The sequence below is a fragment of the Oryctolagus cuniculus genome, chromosome 9 (genome assembly GCF_964237555.1).
Source record: "Oryctolagus cuniculus chromosome 9, mOryCun1.1, whole genome shotgun sequence".
NCBI classification, from domain to species: domain Eukaryota; kingdom Metazoa; phylum Chordata; class Mammalia; order Lagomorpha; family Leporidae; genus Oryctolagus; species Oryctolagus cuniculus.
The window spans coordinates 99,684,447-99,703,405 of record NC_091440.1 but is presented as its reverse complement, the minus strand read 5'-3'; the positions used below and the strand labels follow the sequence as shown (position 1 = coordinate 99,703,405).

The following is an 18,959-nucleotide window of genomic DNA, read 5'->3' as shown; positions in this document are numbered from 1 at the left end:
GGGAGGAACACGGGCCTTGGCTAAGGATGGCCTCAGCTGGTGCAGAGGCCTGGAGCACTTGAGTGTGCGCTGGGCAAGAGGAATGGGAAGGAGGACAGGGGTGGGGAGAGGAAAATCCTTGCTTCCCTGTAGCAGTCAGAAGACCTCAGGGGAGGGGCCGCGTTATGGCTTGCCGCCTATAGTGCTGGCATCCCATGTGAGCACCAGTTCGCATCCCAGATGCTCTGCTTCTCATCCAGCTCCCTGCTGATGCCTGGGAGAGCAGCAGAAGATGGCTCAAGGGCTTGGGCCCCTGACACCCACGTGAGAGACCTGGAAGAAGCTCTTGGCTCCTAGCTTTGGCCTGGGCCAGACCTGGCCATTGCAGCCATTTGAGGAGTAACCTAGTAAATGGAAGATCTCATTTGGCCTAGTGGTTAAGACATCTGCTTCCCACGCTGGAATACTTGGATTCAATTCCCAGCTCCGACTCTTGACTCCAGCTGCCCTGTCAGTGCAGTTCTTGGGAGGCGGCAGGTGATGGCTCAAGTAGCTGGGTTCCAGTCGCCCTCATGGGAGACCTGGGTGGAATTCCCAGCTCCCAGCTCTGGCCTGGCCCAGCCTGGTTGGTGAGAGCTCTGTCTGTGTCTGTCCCTCTCACTCTGTCTCTCAAATAAGTTTTTAAAATGATTTCAGACAAGATATGCTGTGCTTTCCTTGGGAATAGCACAGACCACCTGACCTTCCAGCACCTCTGTTTCCTTCCGTGCCCACAGCTGAGACCGCAGTTTTTATTTTCCCTTCAAAAAATGACACCTGTCTCTCAGTCAGAAGCCCCCCAAACCTTACATCCCCTCCATCTTCCTCCTTGCCTCTTCTGAGTGACTTAATATCTCTGAAGTCAAGCTCACCTGTAGCTCTCCTGTATCCACTTTGGGAACCTCTGAGTTGAGGATGTGAGTCCAGGGTGCAGGACAGGTGTCCCCACCTTGCACTGGTGTCCACAGATAAGAGCATAGGACAGCCGTGTGCCGCCTTGGAACCTGCCTTGAGTTGTAAGGTGACCGTAAGGGGCAGTGGGGACGGAGAGCCCAGTGCTGTGGCCTCCGTGGAGGGGCGTGTCCAGCTTCACCAGCCCACAGTTCAGAAGGAGACTCGGAAGCCTGCATCCGGCCCCTGGGGTGTGTCTGAGCACAGAGCACGATCAGCCAACTCTGAGGCTCACATTCAGAAAACCTCACTCCAGACTCAAATAAAAACACCAAGAAGGTCAGGGAAGAGACCTGATGGTCACCAACGTGTGCCTTTTCCAGGCGCGTCTACTGGAGGCTGCAGACGCAGCAGCCTCCCTCAGTGCACCTGGAGCGAGGTCAGCCTTGGCAAGCCTGCGCGTGCACACTCGTTTTCCAGGAGCCCATCTGAATAACGTAGGGTGCGCCTGTGGAGCCCGTTGGGGCAGCTGTAGGGGCGGGCATGGTGAGATGGGGACCCAGCAGCCTCTCGGAGTCTGGACATGACTCCGGCTCTGTGCTCTGAGTGCAGAAGTCGCCTGGGTCCGCCCCAGGTGTGCTAGGGTGGCCCTGAAGCAGACCGCAGCTGCCCGCCGTAGCGCTGATGCACACACCTGTGCGTGGAGGTGGCTCTGGCAATGTCCTTCTCCTTCTCCACTGGCCTGCGCTATCCTTTGTAGCCACTTTGGTGTCAGTCAGTTTTTCACCCCTGTGACAGAGACCCTAAGGAAAGCTTCTTAGGAAGAGAAAATGTTTATTTTGGCTCGTGGTCTTGGAGCTGCTGATCAGGCAGGTCCCATTGGTTGGCTGTCAAGAGAAGCTGGAGGAGGGTGATGGTGGAGCGTGTGCAGAGGTACAGCCAGGAAGCTGGAGAGAAACCAGGTCTGACTCAGGTCTCCCAAGGACTACCTCCGGAGGGCACGCCCACAGCGACCCAAGGACCTCCCACTGGGCCCACTGCTGGGCACCTTACTCAGATCCAGCCTCCGCCCCATCAACCCATGACTTTGGATTTTAACCGCATGCGTTTGGGAGCAGTGTCCTAGTCACCTCCTAGCACTCGGGTGCACCTCAGAGGTTTCTGGCAAGGTTCTTGCTTTTTGCTCTGAATCTGTGGGCAGGCGAGGAACGGGCCTGTTCCCTGGCTGTGCTCACCTTGGCTGGCCGAGATGCGAGGGCTTGGGGAGCCTGCTCCGGAGCTGGGCTGTGGGCTCAGGGCTCTGCAAGGTGATGTCAGCCCCATGCCCCTCTCCAGTCACCCCTGGCCTGAGCTGTCCTCCGGTGGAGAAGGAACAGCAGGAATCCTTCCTGCTGGAAGGGAGGCTGAGTCGTTAACATCAGCGACTGTGGGTTCCCCAGCAGGGCAAAGCATGGCCTTCCAACCTCTGCCCGTTCCTCCCTGGCAGCTCTTCACCTCGCAGACTCAGAGCCTGATGCTCCTCACCACCGTGGCCATGCCTGTCTTCAGCAAAAAGAACGAGACGGTGAGTGGCCGCTCCCGCCGGGGGTGCAGCAGAGGTGGGGACCAGGGGACACCAATGCTCCTTGACTTGGCTGAGCACCAGAGTCACCCCTGGGAGGGTTTTGACGCGGATTCCCAGGCCCTACCCCAGCCTAGCTACATCACAATCCCATGCTCAGAGCTGGGGCTCGGGTCTGTATCGGGAGCACCACCTTGGGTGGTGGAAGAATCACCTGTCAGGTTGGCAGGCCCTAACTTGCCTGTAAAAGCTTGGGATGAGAGAGTTTCTAGAACCTTCCATCCTTCCAATGCTCAGGAAAGTGCCTAACAGGCCCGTGTGCTTCACAGTACCCTTAAGTAAAGTCCCCTGGGGTGCCAATACCCCCCCCCCTGAGCTGTGAAGAGGGATTCCTGGTTCCGAGTTTCGTCTCACTGAAATGCTACAACACGACCATCCACACCGAGTGCCAGGCTCCCGGAAGCTGTGGTCGCTCTGAGGCCTCCTCCCGAGGGTCTGGAATTTTGTTCTGGGAGCTCAGCCTAAACTCTGGCTTCAGAGGAGGGACCTTGAGCTAAGGCCTCAGCTGCCTCATCTTCCAGGCGCTGGAAAGGCCCAGAGTCCAGCCTGGCCCTGTGTCTCCCCTGATCCCCGTACTTTTCCTTCCAGAGATCCCATGGCATCCTCCTGGGCGTGGTGGGCTCCGATGTGACCCTGAGGGAGCTGATGAAGCTGGCCCCCCGCTACAAAGTAAGCCTGGAAGGAGTCCCTGAGGGCCAGTCCCAGGCTCCCCAGGAGCTGTCCCCCCTCCCCGGCCCAGGAGCTCTCCAGGAAGAGGCAGCCAGGCCCAGAGCTGGAAGTTCCCCCAAGTGGCCCCCAGAGGGGTGCAGGTGCTGAGGGTGGGAACAGTAGCTCATCTTCCAGGCGGCTCTACCTACCACCGTTAGCTCTAACTGCCCTGTAGCCTTTAGCAAGGCCTTCCCCTGCCCAGTGTCTCAGTTTCTCAGGCTGCTCCTCCCTGCCACGCGGTCCTGTTTGGAGAGTGAATAAGATTACCCATCACATCCCTAGAGGGTGTGGCAGTGACGCGCATTCTGGGCGTTGCTGGACACAGGGAGGTTTGGAGAGGATTTCAGCATCAGTAGGGAGGAGCCCGGCACTGCCCAGTGATTTTCTTCTTTGAAAATCTCACTGTGGGAGCAGCCATCTTTAACCACCCTGTCCCCACAAGCCCCTTCCCAACTCGCTACCCAACACGACCACCAAGTCTAACGCGCGTCAACCCCGGACTCCGGCAGCTGGGTGTGCATGGATACGCCTTTCTGAACACTAACAACGGCTACATCCTCTCGCATCCTGACCTCCGACCCTTGGTAGGTACAAAGCTTATTTGCTTTGGAATCCTGATGCTATGGGATTGGATTTGAGGGGAGCTCTTGAAAACAAGGAACCCTCATTGAGTTCCACTTGGAAGCCTTAGGAGTAACATGAGAAAAAAAAAAAGGTTGTAAGCCCTGGCCCCTCTAATAGTTGCTTTTTGTTACCATAACAAAACACTCGAGGTGGCTAACTTATAGAAAAAAGGTGTAGTTAGTTCAATTTTGGAAGTTAAAAGTTCAGATGCCATGGGGCAGGCTCTGGCGAGTGGTCCATAGTGGATGACAGGGCGTGCATGGGGGAAGGGTCCCCTGGCAATGCAGGAAGCAGAGAAGGTGGGTGGGGCCAAGAACCAGCTTCCAAGGGCATACCCCCAATCAGCTAAGAGTGCCTACCGGGTCCCACCTCCCAGTTGCACCACCTGGGGACCAAGCCTTTGACACCTGGGCCTCCGGGGCCCTCAACATTCAAACCACTGCAGTCCCCATTTACACACTGCTTAGACTCCGGCAGGAGTGACAAGGCCGGTAGGCGACACGCCTGCTGAGCAGCCCGAGAGCAGCCCGGAAGAGAGCAGTACTGTGGCTGCAGGGCCCTGACACCGCCTCAGCGGCCGCACTCCTCCTGTGCATCAGAACCCCAGGGGCCCATGGGAGGCTGGGAACCCCAAGATACCAGTAAGAATGGGAGGGGAGCCTAGCTTGTCTTGGGGTGTGTTCTTGAGTGGCCCATTCTCACCACCCTAGTGCCAGGGCTGTGGGTATCTTCCCAAGGATTCAGCTGAACAGCTGGCGCCTGAGAAACACAGTTGCATGATCTGAGCTGAAGGCTGTCCAGGGCCAGGGGCTCCTCCCTAAGGCTCTGGGGCCTCTCAGTGCGATGACTTGAGGCTGGGGTAGCTACAGTCCTGGAGAGAGCTTAGCTCTGCCCTTCCCGGTTCTATACTGAGTCAACAGCGGATGAGGAGGACAGACGGCAGGGCTCCCTACCAAGAACTTCCTAAGGGTGTCGTCTGCCCCAAGTGTCATTCACAGAAACCAGCCGTGTTTCAGGCCATGTGGTTCAAATGGAGACTGGAAGGGGGCTGACGGAGTGATCAAAGACACACTCAAGGGGTTCAGTGGGAAGGGATGGGGGTGCACTGGAGACCGGTCTCTCTCTTCTGTCTTCCCCATTCAGACTCTGCAGGGCAAGCGTCAGCGCCCATGACATTCACAGGCTTGGCCCGTGGGTTCTGTGAGGACAGCCCCAGCGCCACAAAATGACTTTCTAGGGAAACCGTATACACATTGGTCCTACAGCTCACCTGCTGGATGAGGGGCACTGATCAGCCCACTTGTCACTGTGGCCACCTATGCGTTCAGAGGGAGGACCCACTGTGTGCCCAACCTGACAATGCTGTGGAGAGAGCTGCAGGCAGACCTGGGTATCTAATGAGGGAAAGACGCCTGGCCCGAACGGAGGCTTTGGAGAAAAGCACTCGGCAGCCGCAACAGCGGCACGCTGGTGAAGCCCCTGTACTGTCTCTGTAAGGGAAGCGCTGCCAGGACAGCAACGTTAGTTACAGAGAATGAACGGACACTCCCAGTGAGAATTTTTTTTTAAGATTTTATTTATTTATTTGAGAGGTAGAGTTACAGACAGAGAGAGGGAGAGAATGAGAGAAAGGTCTTCCATCTGCTGATTCACTCCCACAAATGGCCACAATGGCCAGAGCTGGGCTGATCTGAAGCCAGGAGCCAGGAGCTTCTTCTGGGTCTCCCATGTGGGTGCAGTTGGACCATCTTCCACTGCTTTCCCAGGCCATAGCAGAACCATGGATTGGAAGAGGAGCAGCCAGGACATGAACCGGAGCCCATATGGGATGCTGGTGCCACAGGCAAAGGCCCAGCCTACTGTGCCCCAGCACTGGCCCTGTCAGTAAGAAATTAAAACAGGATCAACAGCCACATGCTGCACCTGAAATCTTTGTTTGTTTGCCACATATGAGTAATTGACTAAGTGGAACAGTGGTTTTACTGTGAGGAGTGAGGCTGGCCTTTCAGGTGCCACCAGGCGTGGGGAGTGGTGAGGCAATGTCGCGCCTGGTGCAGATGGCCAGACAGAGCTGTCGGATGAGCGTGGGGATCCATAAGGACAAGGGTGGGAGTGACCTTCAGGCTCAGGTTTGGAGAAGAATGGGAGGGGGCTGCAAGGGGAAATTATTCTACGGATCTCCTGGGTGGCCGGAAACCAGCAAGCAAAACACTGGCACAATCATAACCATGATGGGACTTCAACCCCTTGGGTGTCTGCAGAGGCACGCGGATTCATGCTTACCAAGCTGGTCAGCTGCCCTGCTTCCTTACTCGGCTAACCCTGGGAGGTACTGCAGGCCTGACGGGAGACAATGACACTCTCTGGGCATCCGAGAGAGGAAAAGTCAAGGCCAGAAAGTACGAATTATGCTCAGAGCACTGACGAACAGCTCCACGTCAAGTCGGAGGGAGGGCTTTAAAAAAAAAAAAAAAAAAAAAAAGGATGTATTTATTTATTTGGAAGTCGGAGTTACAGGGAGAGAGGGAGAGGAACAGATCTTCCCTCCACTGGTTCACTCCCCAAGTGGCCACAACAGCCAAGGCTGAGCCAGGCCACAGCCAGGAGTTTCTTCCGCGTCTCCCAGGTGGGTGCAGGGGCCCAAACACTTGAGCCGTCTTCCACTGCTTTCCCAGGCCGTGAGCAGGGAGCTGGATTGGAAGTGGAGCAGCAGGGACATGAACCGGTACCTAGAAAGGATGCCGGCACTGCAGGTGGCAGCTTCACTTTCTATGCCACAGTGCCGGCCCTGGGAGATTTTTATTAAGCACCTAAAAACTAACAAGACGAAATATCTTGGGGTGCATGAGAAGCCTGGCAAAATATTCAGTGCCCACACATAAGACTGTGGGGATGTAAGGTGGCAGTGTGCCATGTGACCAAGGGGATTTCCTCCCTGTGTGAGCTGCTGGTGGTGCAGCCATCCACGAAGCCCCCATAAAACCCCCATGCCACTGGCGTTTGTCCTGGGAGTGACTCCGACAAAGCGGAGCTGGTTCCAGAGTTGCTGAGGCCCCTGAAAAGTGGGGTGCTCTGGCCGGAGAGGGGAAATCCTGCCCCGGGACAGGGCCTTTACTGACCACTAGGCTGTTGTTGGGCAGAACACATGCTGTGTCACTCCTGGGGAGGAACTCCGAGCAATGGGTGGAAGCCACAGGGGGACAGATTTCAGCTGAGCACCAGGAAGCCCTTACTCACAGCTGGAGCTGTGCAAAGGTAGACAAGATGACTCAATGTCAGCCACACCTCCTCATGGAAGGGGAGACCTCTGTCGCCATGGCAGCAAGGGATGCCCTGCAGGGCGTGGACGGTGGGCCCAGAGGACCCTGGTGCTCACTGGAGGTCTTTGACTTTATGAATATACCCAAAGGCTTTATTTATAGAAGACAGGGAACTCGGACAGGGCTGTGGACTAACCTTGTGCGTTTCCTCCTAACCTGCTCCATCCAGTACAGAGAGGGCAAGAAACTGAAGCCCAAACCCAACTACAACAGCGTGGATCTCTCCGAAGTGGAGTGGGAAGACCAAGCGGAAACCGTGAGTGGGGCACAGAGGGAAAGAGAAGCTGGGTTAACTCTACGAGAGTTTATGGAAAATGAAATCAGACGATACATTTATTTTGGTTCAGAAAAAAAAATTGTGAACTCCATGCATATTGTATGATTTCATGGTGTGCGTCCGCCATGACCCTTTTGAGGGCCTCTTGTATTTCTGGCAGAAGGGCTCAGCTGTGTGGCCGCAAGCTTTGAGGTCACCATGTCCCTTAGAGCAGCTCAGCTCAGTCCTCAGCCTTTCCGAGCCCAGTCCCTACAGTGGGCAGGTCTTTGCATGGCTGTAAGACTGTATCACCAGCTGCCTGATTCCCAGGGTCACTGAGGCTGGTGAAACTGCGCCTAGAAGCTACAGAGTTTGAGGCTTAGCCATGTCCAATGAGTTTCAGTGACGTCTTAAACAGGTTTGGGCCTCAGCGTCACATCCCAGATGTGATGCACACATGTGACACTATGCCCCACGGTCCCACCCACTAGGTGAAGGCCCAGAGCTGGAAGCTAAATGGAACCCAGGATCAGGCCGCCCTTCCCGCCTGGCATCCTGCTCAGGGCAATAAGGGAGGGTCAAGGATTCTCAGGGCTCCGTGGAGCTCAATCCCACCCCGTGCACTCCTGGAACTCACAGCCTTGTCTTTCCTCTTGAAGCTGAGAACAGCCATGATCAATGGGGAAACGGGTTCTCTCACCATGGACGTGAAGGTGCCCCTGGACAACGGGGTAAGGAGCTGGGTGAGGAGCAGGATGTGGCCCCAGGAAGGCAGCAGCACGTCAGTTCGTTGTTTAGGGTGCTGATGGAGGGACTTGGGCTCAGCTGAATTAGGGGTGTAGTGCTTGTGCAGCCTAGAGGACCTTGGGGGAGATGGCTCCACCCCAGAGGAACACCTGGCCCAGGAGCGCCACTGCAGTTCATGTCCATGCCTGCTGCTTGGGAGCCTACTACGGAGCCAGTCACCTACAGCCCTTCCTTCCTCCCCATGCTGCCTGCGGCTCAGCTGTTTTGTGGTATATGATGCAAAGGGGAAAAAATGGTAGCTCATTTTGCAAATGTTAGCTGCTCTTGTAAAAGCAGGCTATGGGGAAGATGCTGAAAATATCTGTCACTCCTCTAGCGGATATTCAGGCCCTGGGTCCTCAGGTAATTGACGGCACCCTCTTAACACTATTCCTATCCACCCTCATTTAGAGAAAGAGCCCTGCATCCTCTCACGTAGAAAGTTGCAATGCAGCGACTGATTGGCATGGTCCCCTGACATCTTACCAAATGTCACCTCCTCCCTCACATCCATCCCAGTTCCTCTTCCTGCTGCCCGTCCACCTCAGCTGTTAGACCTGAGTGCTTCCATAAATGCAGGCCGCCAGGGAAGCCAGACCAGAAGCCCTGGCAAGGAAAGACTGTTCTCTGTCTCTTAGACCATGGACTGATTCTCCCTGGGACCAGTAGCTGGCTTCTGGGGCATCTGCCTGGTTTTTTGTATGCTCTGGGCTCAGATGGGCCCCCTCTAGACAGACTGGACAGTGTCCTCCGTGCCAGGCCACCAGACCCCTCCTGCTGTCGATCTCAGACAGTTGGAGGTTTCTTTCTTTCTTTTGTTTTAAAGATTTTATTTATTTGAGAGGTAGAGTTACAGACAAAGAGCAGGAGAGACAGAGAGAAAGGTCTTCCATCCGCTGGTTCACTCCCCAAATAGCCGCAATAGCCAGAGGTGGGCCGATCCGAAGCCAGGAGCCAGGAGCTTCTTCCAGGTCTTCCATGTGGGTGCAGAGGCCCAAGCACTTGGGCCATCTTCTACTGCTTTCCCAGGCCACAACAGAGAGCTGGATGGGAAGAGGAGCAGCTAGGACCAGAACCAGCACTCACATGGGATGCAAGCGCCACACTGGAAGATTAATCTACTGAGCCACAGCACTGGTCTCCTGGAATTTTCTTCCATACGCCCCACACGTCCCCTAGCCAGACTCCCACTCACACACACACAAGGAAGCTCCCACCTACTCCAGCCCTGCCCTGGGGTCTAACCACGACGGGAAAATTAGCATGCATGTGGCACACCACCGCTTACAGGCAGGTTTGCGTCAGTGTAATGCCCACCAGCGCACGCAGTGGCAGTCCTGGCTTCCACCTTTCCTCTCCGTGTCTGGTGCGCTCACACTGTGTCCTTCTCAAAGCCACCGAGACAGACTGCTGGCCAGACCCGCTAGTCTGAACCTCCAAAACCTCTGCTCACCCCTTTGCAATGCACGCAGTGCTATTAAACCATCCAGGTAGCATTTGTGTGCAAGGTAGCAAAGGCCTCCCATCATGTGAGTAAGGCAGCACTGAGGAGGAGGAGGCTCCAGCCGTGATGGGCGGTTCCCAGCATGCCATGCTCAGGTCCCGCTGCTGGTGCTTCTGATGGTGCTAACCCTCCCCAGAAGGGTGGTGGAGCACTCACTGTTCTCACCCCGGTGTACAGATGAGGAGATTCAAAAAGCCCGAAGTGCTTGCCCAAGGTTGCAAGTCTGCACCTATCTGATTCTAGACCACACTGTCCTCACCGCTGCTGCTCCAGGGGACTTCAAAAAGCTCATAGAAAAATGAAATGGGCCGGGTCCGTGGCTCACTAGGCTAATCCTCCGCCTTGCGGCGCCGGCACACCGGGTTCTAGTCCTGGTCGGGGCGCCGGATTCTGTCTGGTTGCCCCTCTTCCAGGCCAGCTCTCTGCTGTGGCCAGGGAGTGCAGTGAAGGATGGCCCAAGTGCTTGGGCCCTGCACCCCATGGGAGACCAGGATAAGTACCTGGCTCCTGCCATCGGATCAGCGCAGTGCGCCAGCCGCAGCACGCCGGCCATGGCGGCCATTGGAGGGTGAACCAACGGCAAAGGAAGACCTTTCTGTCTCTCTCTCTCACTGTCCACTCTGCCTGTCAAAAAAAGAAAAAAAAAAGAAAAACGAAATGAAAAGATAAGTTTATTTGGGTTCCAGAAGTTGAAATCCATGCAGTCTTACCCTAATATAAATTTTCCGTGAATTTTTTGAAGGCCACTTGTATGCAGGGATTTTGAAACTTTCTGCACCCAAATAAACTTACCTTTACCTTCTGTGCTCCATGAACTTTTTAAAGTCCTCTCATATAAAGCCTTTCAGTAGGATTGGCCCCAAATTCTCAACTCTGTAGCCTTAAAGATTTTCCAAGTCCTGTTAGAATAGCATTTCTATTCCCATCTTTAAACTTGTCTCCTCCTCTCCCTCAGTTCTGTCATAACTTAGCCCTCTTCCATTCTGTTTCTCTTTACGTGCACCCCTAGAAGCTCCTGAGCCTCCCTGTGAACTTGTGAACACAAGGCCACTGCGGCGGCCTCTGTCCTCACCCCAGCGTCACCGCATTCTGCCCACTGCCACCTGCTCCATCACCACATGCCTTCTCACTTCAGCGGAGTCGGCAGACGGTCCCATTGTACGACTGCCAGCCAGCCAGTCTCTCTGCTCAGTGGTGTGTGTGTCTCTCTTTGCTCAGTGGTGTGTGTCTCTCTCTGCTAAGTGATGTCTTCCTCCCTTTCTCTCTCTCCCCGTCTATTAACAGGAATCAGAGATGCACCCTGTTCCTCTCAGCCCCACCCCATCCCTGTTCCTTTTGCTTCAGCCTCACAAGATAGTCTCAGAGCTTTGATCACAGTGAGGAGAGAGTAGTTTGAGACTGACCCTCCGGAAGCTGGTAATCATAAACTCTGGGCCAAAGTGTGAGAAGCAAGGCTGCAAAGACTCCTGAAAGTGACCAAGAGCAGGCAGAGACCATCTGGGAATCCAGAGGCCTCTACTGGCTGAGGAATGTGTTGTGTGGCTTTTCTCCCAAAGAGCGCCCCCAGACTGTCTGGAACGGAACAGCTAAGATTCCAACAGAACTCGGAACAGACCTCCCTGGCACCTCCCAGTTAACTTCTGCCGTGCATGTGTGCGTGCACGTGCGCGTGTGTGTGGTTAGTGTACCTCACATTCTCTAAAACTCCTCTCTTTTTTTTTTTTTTTTTTTTTTTTTTTTTTTTTGACAGGCAGAGTGGACAGTGAGAGAGAGAGACAGAGAGAGAAAGGTCTTCCTTTTGCCGTTGGTTCACCCTCCAATGGCCGCCGCTGCAGCCGGCGCACCGCGCTGATCCTGGCAGGAGCCAGGAGCCAGGTGCTTTTCCTAGTCTCCCATGGGGTGCAGGGCCCAAGCACCTGGGCCATCCTCCACTGCACTCCCTGGCCATAGCAGAGAGCTGGCCTGGAAGAGGGGCAACCGGGACAGAATCCGGCGCCCCAACCGGGACTAGAACCCGGTGTGCCGGCGCCGCAAGGTGGAGGATTAGCCTATTGAGCCACGGCGCCGGCTTAAAACTCCTCTCTTAACCAACCAGCAGGACACAATGCACCATCATGAACTGCAGTCCGCAAGCCGCGGCTGCCTCTCCAGATTGATGCTTCCTCAACACGGCAGCTTCACCTCCGACCTACATCTCGCGCCCCCTCCCCACTCCAGTGACCACTGTTTCGTTCTGCTCCTGTCTACTCAACTTCCCCTCTCTGTCTCTTTGAATAGAAGATAGAGCGTGCAGTGTTCTTCTTTCTGTGTCCAACCTACTTCACTTAGCAAAATGTCCTTCAGTCGTGACAGAATCTCCTTTTAAAGAAAAAAAAAATCCCTTTGTGTGTTCAAAAGGACCTCAAAAAGTTCATGGAAAATATAATTAAAAGATAAGTTTATTTTGATGCAAACACTTTTTTAAACAATAAGGAGTGCACTTGCAATGCTGCTTGAGTTCTTTTTTTTTTTTAAGATTTATTTATTTACTTGAAAGTCAGAGTTACACAGAGAGAGGAGAGACAGAGAGAGAGGTCTTCCATCCACTGGTTCACTCCCCAACTGGCTGCAATGGCCGGAGCTGTGCCGATCTGAAACTAAGAGCCAGGAGCCTCCTCTAGGTCTCCCATGCAGGTGCAGGGACTTGGGCCATCTTCTACTGCTTTCCCAGGCCATAGCAGAGAGCTGGAGTGGAAGAGGAGCAATCGGAACACGAACCGGCGCCCATATGGGATGCCAGCATTGCAGGCGGTGGCTTTACCCGCTACACTACAACGCCAGCCCCATGCAAACACTTTTGAATCAGGCAGTTTTCTCATTAACTTCATGAAGACTTCATACGTGTGCACCACCACTTCTTCACTCCTGCGTCCATCAGTGGCCGCCCGCTGGTTCTCGTCTCGCTGTATGAGCAATGGTGCAGCCATCTTTTCGAGGTGGTGATGCCATTGCTGGCAGGTAAACACCAGCAAAGGGGCTGCGGTAATTCCGTTTTCAACTTCTTCAGGGCCTTCATGTGTTTTCCACAATGGATGCACCAACTGCATTCCCAGCAGCAGTGTCTGTGGGTTCTCGTTTTTCCACACCTTCGCCAACATTCACCATTTCTCGTCCTTTCACAAGACTGCCCTAACAGGGGTGAGAGGGTAGCGCGCTGTGATTTCGATTTTATTTCCCTGATGATTCACACTGCTGAGCACCTTTCCATAGACATGCTGGCCATATTTATGTCTTCTTTGGAGAAATATCTATTTAGGTCCTTTGCCCATTTTAAAAAATTTGATTATTCAGGTTTTTGCTATTAGGTTTTGTGAGTTCTTGATATAGTTTAAATGTTAAACCTTATCAAATATCACAAATATCACACATATTTTTCCCAACTTGCAGGTTTTGTTAGTCCTATTTGTTTACTTTTGCTTTTGTTGGTTGTGCTTCCCAGTGGAAATTTTTTTAAATGTTTGCTTATTTATTTATTTATTGGAAAGGCAAAGTTACATAGAAAGAAAAAGAGAGAGAGAGGTCTTCCATTCGTTAGTTCACTCCCCAAATGGCCACAATGGTCTGGGCTGGGCCAAGCCAAATCCAGGAGACTAGAACTCCATCCATATCTCCCACGTGTGGGTGCAAGGGCCCAAACACTTGGGCCATCTTCTGCTGCTTTCCCAGGCACATTAGCAGGACCTGAATTGGAAGTGGAGCAGCCAAGACTCAAACCAGTGCCATATAGGGTGCTGGCACTGCAGGCAGCGGCTTAATCTGCTGTGCCACAACACCAGCCCTGGAAAATTTTAAAAAGATTTATGTATTTTAAAGGCAGAGAGAGAGAGAGAGAGTGAGCGCTAGATCTTCCATCTGCTAGTTAACTCTGCAAATGGACCAAGCTGAAGCAAGGAGCCTGGAGTTCAAGTCAGGCCTCCCACATGGATTACAGGAGTCCAAGTACTTGGATCATCCTTCGCTGCCTTCCTGGGTGCATTAGCAGAGAGCTGGATCTGAAGCAGAGCAGCTGAGCTTCAAACAGTGCTCTGATACGGGATGTCGGCATCGCAGGCAACAGCTGAGCCCCCGCCCCACAGTGCTGGCCCCACACGGAAATTCTAAAACATGTACAGCATCAGAAATGAAAATTTCACTAGAGGGTCTTCCCAAATGACTGGAGGAAAGAAGGGACAGTGAACTGGAAAAGGAAGTGATAAAAATACACAATTTGAAGAACAGGAAAAAAAAAAGTTGAAAGTAAAAGAAGAAGCAGTCCCTGTTGACTTGGAAGAGTTAAAGCAATCAAACGTCTTTTTTTTCTTGGAGTCACAGAAAGAAAACAGAAAGAATGGAGCAGAAAAAACTTATTTGAAAAACTAATGGCAAAGCCTATCCTGAACTTGGTGAGAAAACATCAACCCGTAGATCCAAGCATCTCAGCAAACCCCAAGATGAGAAAAGGAAAAGGAAAACCACCCTTGGGCACCTCATAGTCCAGGTACTGAAAACCAGAGACAGCTTTTCTAAAGAAACTAGAGAAGAAAAGATGCATCCCACTGAGGGGAGCAACGAGAACAATGGCTCCCTTCTCATTAGAAGCAACAGTAGAACTTCCTTAAAGTGCAGAAAGGAAAAACACCTGTCAACCCAAATTTCTCTGTGTAAATATCCTTCAAAAATAATGTGAAATAAAGACATCTGCAGATAAGTGAGGACAGAGCTTTCCTCACTATCAGACCCGTGCCACAAGAAATGCTTAAGGAAATTTTTCAGGCTGAAGAAAAACCACACCAGATGGAAATTCCAATCTACTGGAAAAATTAAAGCGTACTGGAAATGTTAAATAAATGTGAAAAATGTTAAATATGGGCTAATGTTATTCCTTAATTTCTCAAAAAGACAACTGAATATTTAAAGCGAACGTTTTGACGTTGCATTGTAGGGTTCATCATCTGTGAAAGTATCCGTGCAACAACGGCACGCAGTGGGGCTGTCCTGAGGATGCAAGGTCAATGCAACATTGAGAAAACAGCCAAATCAATGTGATCTGTCTGTTAACAGAATAAAGAAGAAAAGCCATCTGGCGATCACAATAGTTGCTAAAAGAGCATTCAGTAAATCTTAGGAATGAAAGTAAACTCCATCAACATAATAAATAGCATCTATGAACGACATAAGCTTTAGGAATGAAATAGCAAATACTTCTTCCCTAACGTTGAGAATGAGATGAGGAGGTCTGTTCTCCACTTCTATTCAGCATTGCACTGTGGGACCTAGTTGGTGTGATAAGGCAAGAAAATTTAACAGAAGATGCAAAGACTAGAAAGCAAGAAGCAAACCTGCCCTCATTCTGGATAACTGGGCTGCTGAGTTAGGAAATCCCACGCATTTCCTGTGGCTCAGGTCTGATGTAAGGAAATCTCTGTCTTCTTTTATCTCCAGATGTCTTTCTTTCTTTCTTTTTTTAAATTTATTTGACAGATAGAGTTAGACAGCGCGCGCGCGCGCGAGAGAGAGAGAGAGAGAGAGAGAGGTCTTCCTTCTATTAATTCACCCCCGAAATGGCCGCTACAGCCGGAACTATGCCGATCTGAAGCCAGGAGCCAGGTGCCTCCTCCCAGTCACCCATGCGGGTGCAGGGGCCCAAGCACTTGGGCCATCCTCCACTGCCTTCCCAGGCCACAGCAGAAAGCTGGACTGGGAGAGGAGCAACCGGCGCCCATAAGGGATGCCGGCACCGCAGGCAGAGGGTTAACCAAGTAAGCCACGACACTGGCCCCTGCAGATGTTTCTTTCACTTTATTTATTTTTTATTTATTTTGACAGGCAGAGTGGACAGTGAGAGAGAGAGACAGAGAGAAAGGTCTTCCTTTTGCCGTTGGTTCACCCTCCAATGGCCGCCACAGCTGGCGCACCGCGCTGATCCAATGGCAGGAGCCAGGTACTTATCCTGGTCTCCCATGGGGTGCAGGGCCCAAGCACTTGGGCCATCCTCCACTGCACTCCCTGGCCACAGCAGAGAGCTGGCCTGGAAGAGGAGCAACCAGGACAGAATCCGGCGCCCCGACCGGGACTAGAACCTGGTGTGCCGGCGCCACAAGGCAGAGGATTAGCCTAGTGAGCTGCGGTGCCAGCCTCTTTCACATTATTTTTAAAGGATATTTACACATAGAAATTTCTGTTGACAGGTAAATTTAGTAGATCCACCTAACACCAGTCAGTATTATGAAAAAAATATCTTTATATTAACAGCAAATAATTAGAAAATGAAATTACTTTTAAATAGCAATAGCATCCAATAACATAAAATACTTGGGAATAACTAACAAAATGACCTATATACTGAAAACTATGTCACTGATAATAGAATACCAAAGAAAAAATTAAATAGGATCATATAACCATGATTACAGGTTGTGAGATCTGTATTGCTAAGATGTCCATTCTCCCCAAGTAGATCTATAGATTCACAGTCAAAATTTAAACAGAGGGCCGGCGCCGCAGCTCACTAGGCTAATCTTGCACCTGCGGCGCCGGCACCCCAGGTTCTAGTCCTGGTTGGGGCACCGGATTCCGTCCCAGTTGCTCCTCTTCCAGTCCAGCTCTCTGCTGTGGCCCAGGAAGGCAGTGGAGGATGTCCCAGGTGGTTGGGCCCTGCACCTGCATGGGAGACCAGGAGGAAGCACCTGGCTCCTGCTTTCAGATTGGTGCAGCGTGCCAGCCACAGCTGCCACTTGGGGGGGTGAACCAATGGAAAAGGAAGACCTTTCTCTCTGTCTCTCTCTCTCTCTCACTGTCTAACTCTGCCTGTCAAAAAAAAAATTTAAACAGACAAGGTGATTCTAAAATTTATATGAAAATACAAAGGACTTAGGATAACCGAAAAAGATCTTGGAATAGAACAAATAGGAAAAAGTCACACCACAAAACTTGCTATAAAGCTACAGTAACCAAGCAGGGTGGAGTTGACAAAAGAATAGACAAACAGACCAGTGGACCTGCACAGAGCATTCAGAAATAACCCACATATATTGCAAAATGATTTTCAATACCTTGGCAATTTAGTGGGAAAAGGAAGTTTTTTCAACAAAACTGGAAAACTAAATAAATGTATGAAAAAAATCGATCAATATCTCACATCACACACAAATCAACGTCTTAGATCATAGCCAATGTAAAAGCTAAAAGGCTGAAACTTTTGGGGCCAGAATTGCAGCGTAATGGGTTAAACCACCTCTTTATGATACCAGCATCCCCTGTCGGCATGACAGGTCAAGTCCCAGCTTCACAGCTTCCTTTCCAGACCCCTACAACTAATGCACCTGGGAGACAGCAGAGGATGGACCACGTGCACGGGCCCCTGTCACCCACATGGGTGATCTGGATGGAGTTCCCGGCTCCTGGCTTCTGCCTAGCCTAACCCTAGCTGTTGCAGATATCTGAGGTGTGAACCAGAAGATGGACGTGTGTGTGTGTGTGTGTGTGTGCCATTCTGCCTCTTCAAATACATAAATCTTTAAAAATAAATAAATGATAAAGTGTTTAAAAGAAAACAAAAAATCGTCTCAACTTGAGGGTGTGCAAAGATTTCTTTGATAAAAACACAAAATGCGTTAAACATAAAAATTTGATAAACTGGACTTCAAAAGTAAAAATATTCTGCTCATCAAAAGGCTTTTGAAAGAAAATGGAAAAGCAGAGGTAGACTGTATCTAAAACACATAAAGAACACCGACAAAGCGATAACAAAGCAACTCACACCCCACAGAATGGTCAAAGCACTGCAGCAGACATTTCAGGGGAAAGGCAGGAACTACTAGTCATCAAAAAATGCAAATTAAAACCACAGCGAGGCCTCCGTTGCCCTCTCTCTGCAGTGGCTACCATGTAAAAGATGAAGGATCCTGTACACCAGCCAAGAGATGGAAAACCTGGAACCCTCAAACCTTGCTAGTGCAGCTTTGCGGTGGTCAAACAACTCTGGGGAATTGTCTGGCAGCTTACTACACAATTCCATTTCTAGGTGTTTACCAAGACACAGGGAAGCTTAGTTCAGGAGAAGACTTGTTCTAGGATGTTGACGGCAGCTTCAAGCATTACAGCCCCAAACTGGAAGCAAGCCAAGTAGCCATCAGGAGGTAGCTTGTGGAGGCCAACTGTAGTTGGCCCGTTCACTGGAACCCTACTCAGCAACAGAAAGGAAAAGAATTCTTTTTAAAAAGATTATTTATTTATTTGAGAAGCAGAGCTACGGACAGAGAGAGAAGTCTGCTGGTTCACTCCCCAAATAGCCACAATGACCAGAGCTGGGATGATCCGAAGCCAGGAGCCAGGAGTTTCTTCCAGGTCTCCCAAGTGGGCGCAGGGGCCCAAGCACCTGGGCCATCTTCCACTGCTTTCCCAGGCCATCAGCAGAGAGCTGGATCGGAAGTGGAGCAGCCATATGGGATGCCGGGACTGCAGGCGGATTCCTAGCCCACCACGCCACAGCGCCGGCCCCCAGAACTCTTCATACATACAGCAGAACAGGTGGATCTTGAAAACAGTATGTTGAATAGCAACAACAACAAAAAGCCAGCCAGGAAAGGAACAGGCGGAAATAATCTATGGCGACAGAACTGAGAACAGAACTTGCCTGTGGAGGGAAGGGTGATGGTGGATTTGACGAGGCAGGCAGGGCACACAGGTGCCATGTTGACAGGGAAGGTGATTAAACACACCTATAAAAAAAATTCAGCAGGGGCCAGCGCCGTGGCGTACTAGGTTAATCCTCCACCTGCAGTGCCAGCATCCCATATGGACACTGAGTTCTAGTCCCAGTTGTCCTCTTCCTGTCCAGCTCTCTGCTGTGGCCTGGGAAGGCAGTGGAGGATGGCCCAAGTCCTTGGCCCCTGCACCCACATGGGAGACCAGGAAAAAACACCTGGCTCCTGGCTTCAGATCAGCACAGCGCTGGCTGTAGCGGCCATTTGGGGAGTGAAGCAATGGAAGGAAGACCTTTCTCTCTGTCTCTCTCTCTCTCTCTCACTGTCCATAACTCTACCTGTCGAATAAATAAAAATTCAAAAAGAAAAAAAAAAGCAATTCAGCAGCACACTGAAGATATGTGCATGTCACCTTTTCCTTCATTTAAAAAAACAAATAAGGGAGGAAAAAGACCACCTCTAGTCCTGATGTTCAAGCCAGGATGGAGCGACTACAGATCACAATAAC

The 18,959-nt window shown here is 51.6% G+C and overlaps 1 protein-coding gene across 4 annotated transcripts in view; it reads left to right on the top strand.

Moving 5' to 3' along the window:
• Positions 1–18,959, top strand: part of CACNA2D4 (calcium voltage-gated channel auxiliary subunit alpha2delta 4) — a 107,826-nt gene that overhangs the window by 19,747 nt on the left and 69,120 nt on the right. For 3 of the 4 annotated variants that reach the window (XM_070049271.1, XM_070049273.1, XM_070049274.1), the window contains exons 14-18: positions 2,396–2,473; positions 3,119–3,199; positions 3,748–3,822; positions 7,352–7,438; positions 8,098–8,181. In XM_070049271.1, the coding sequence (XP_069905372.1) occupies positions 2,396–2,473; positions 3,119–3,199; positions 3,748–3,822; positions 7,352–7,438; positions 8,098–8,181 (405 nt within the window). The remainder of the gene's footprint in view (positions 1–2,395; positions 2,474–3,118; positions 3,200–3,747; positions 3,823–7,351; positions 7,439–8,097; positions 8,182–18,959) is intronic. The other variant, XM_070049272.1, reaches the window with a different exon arrangement.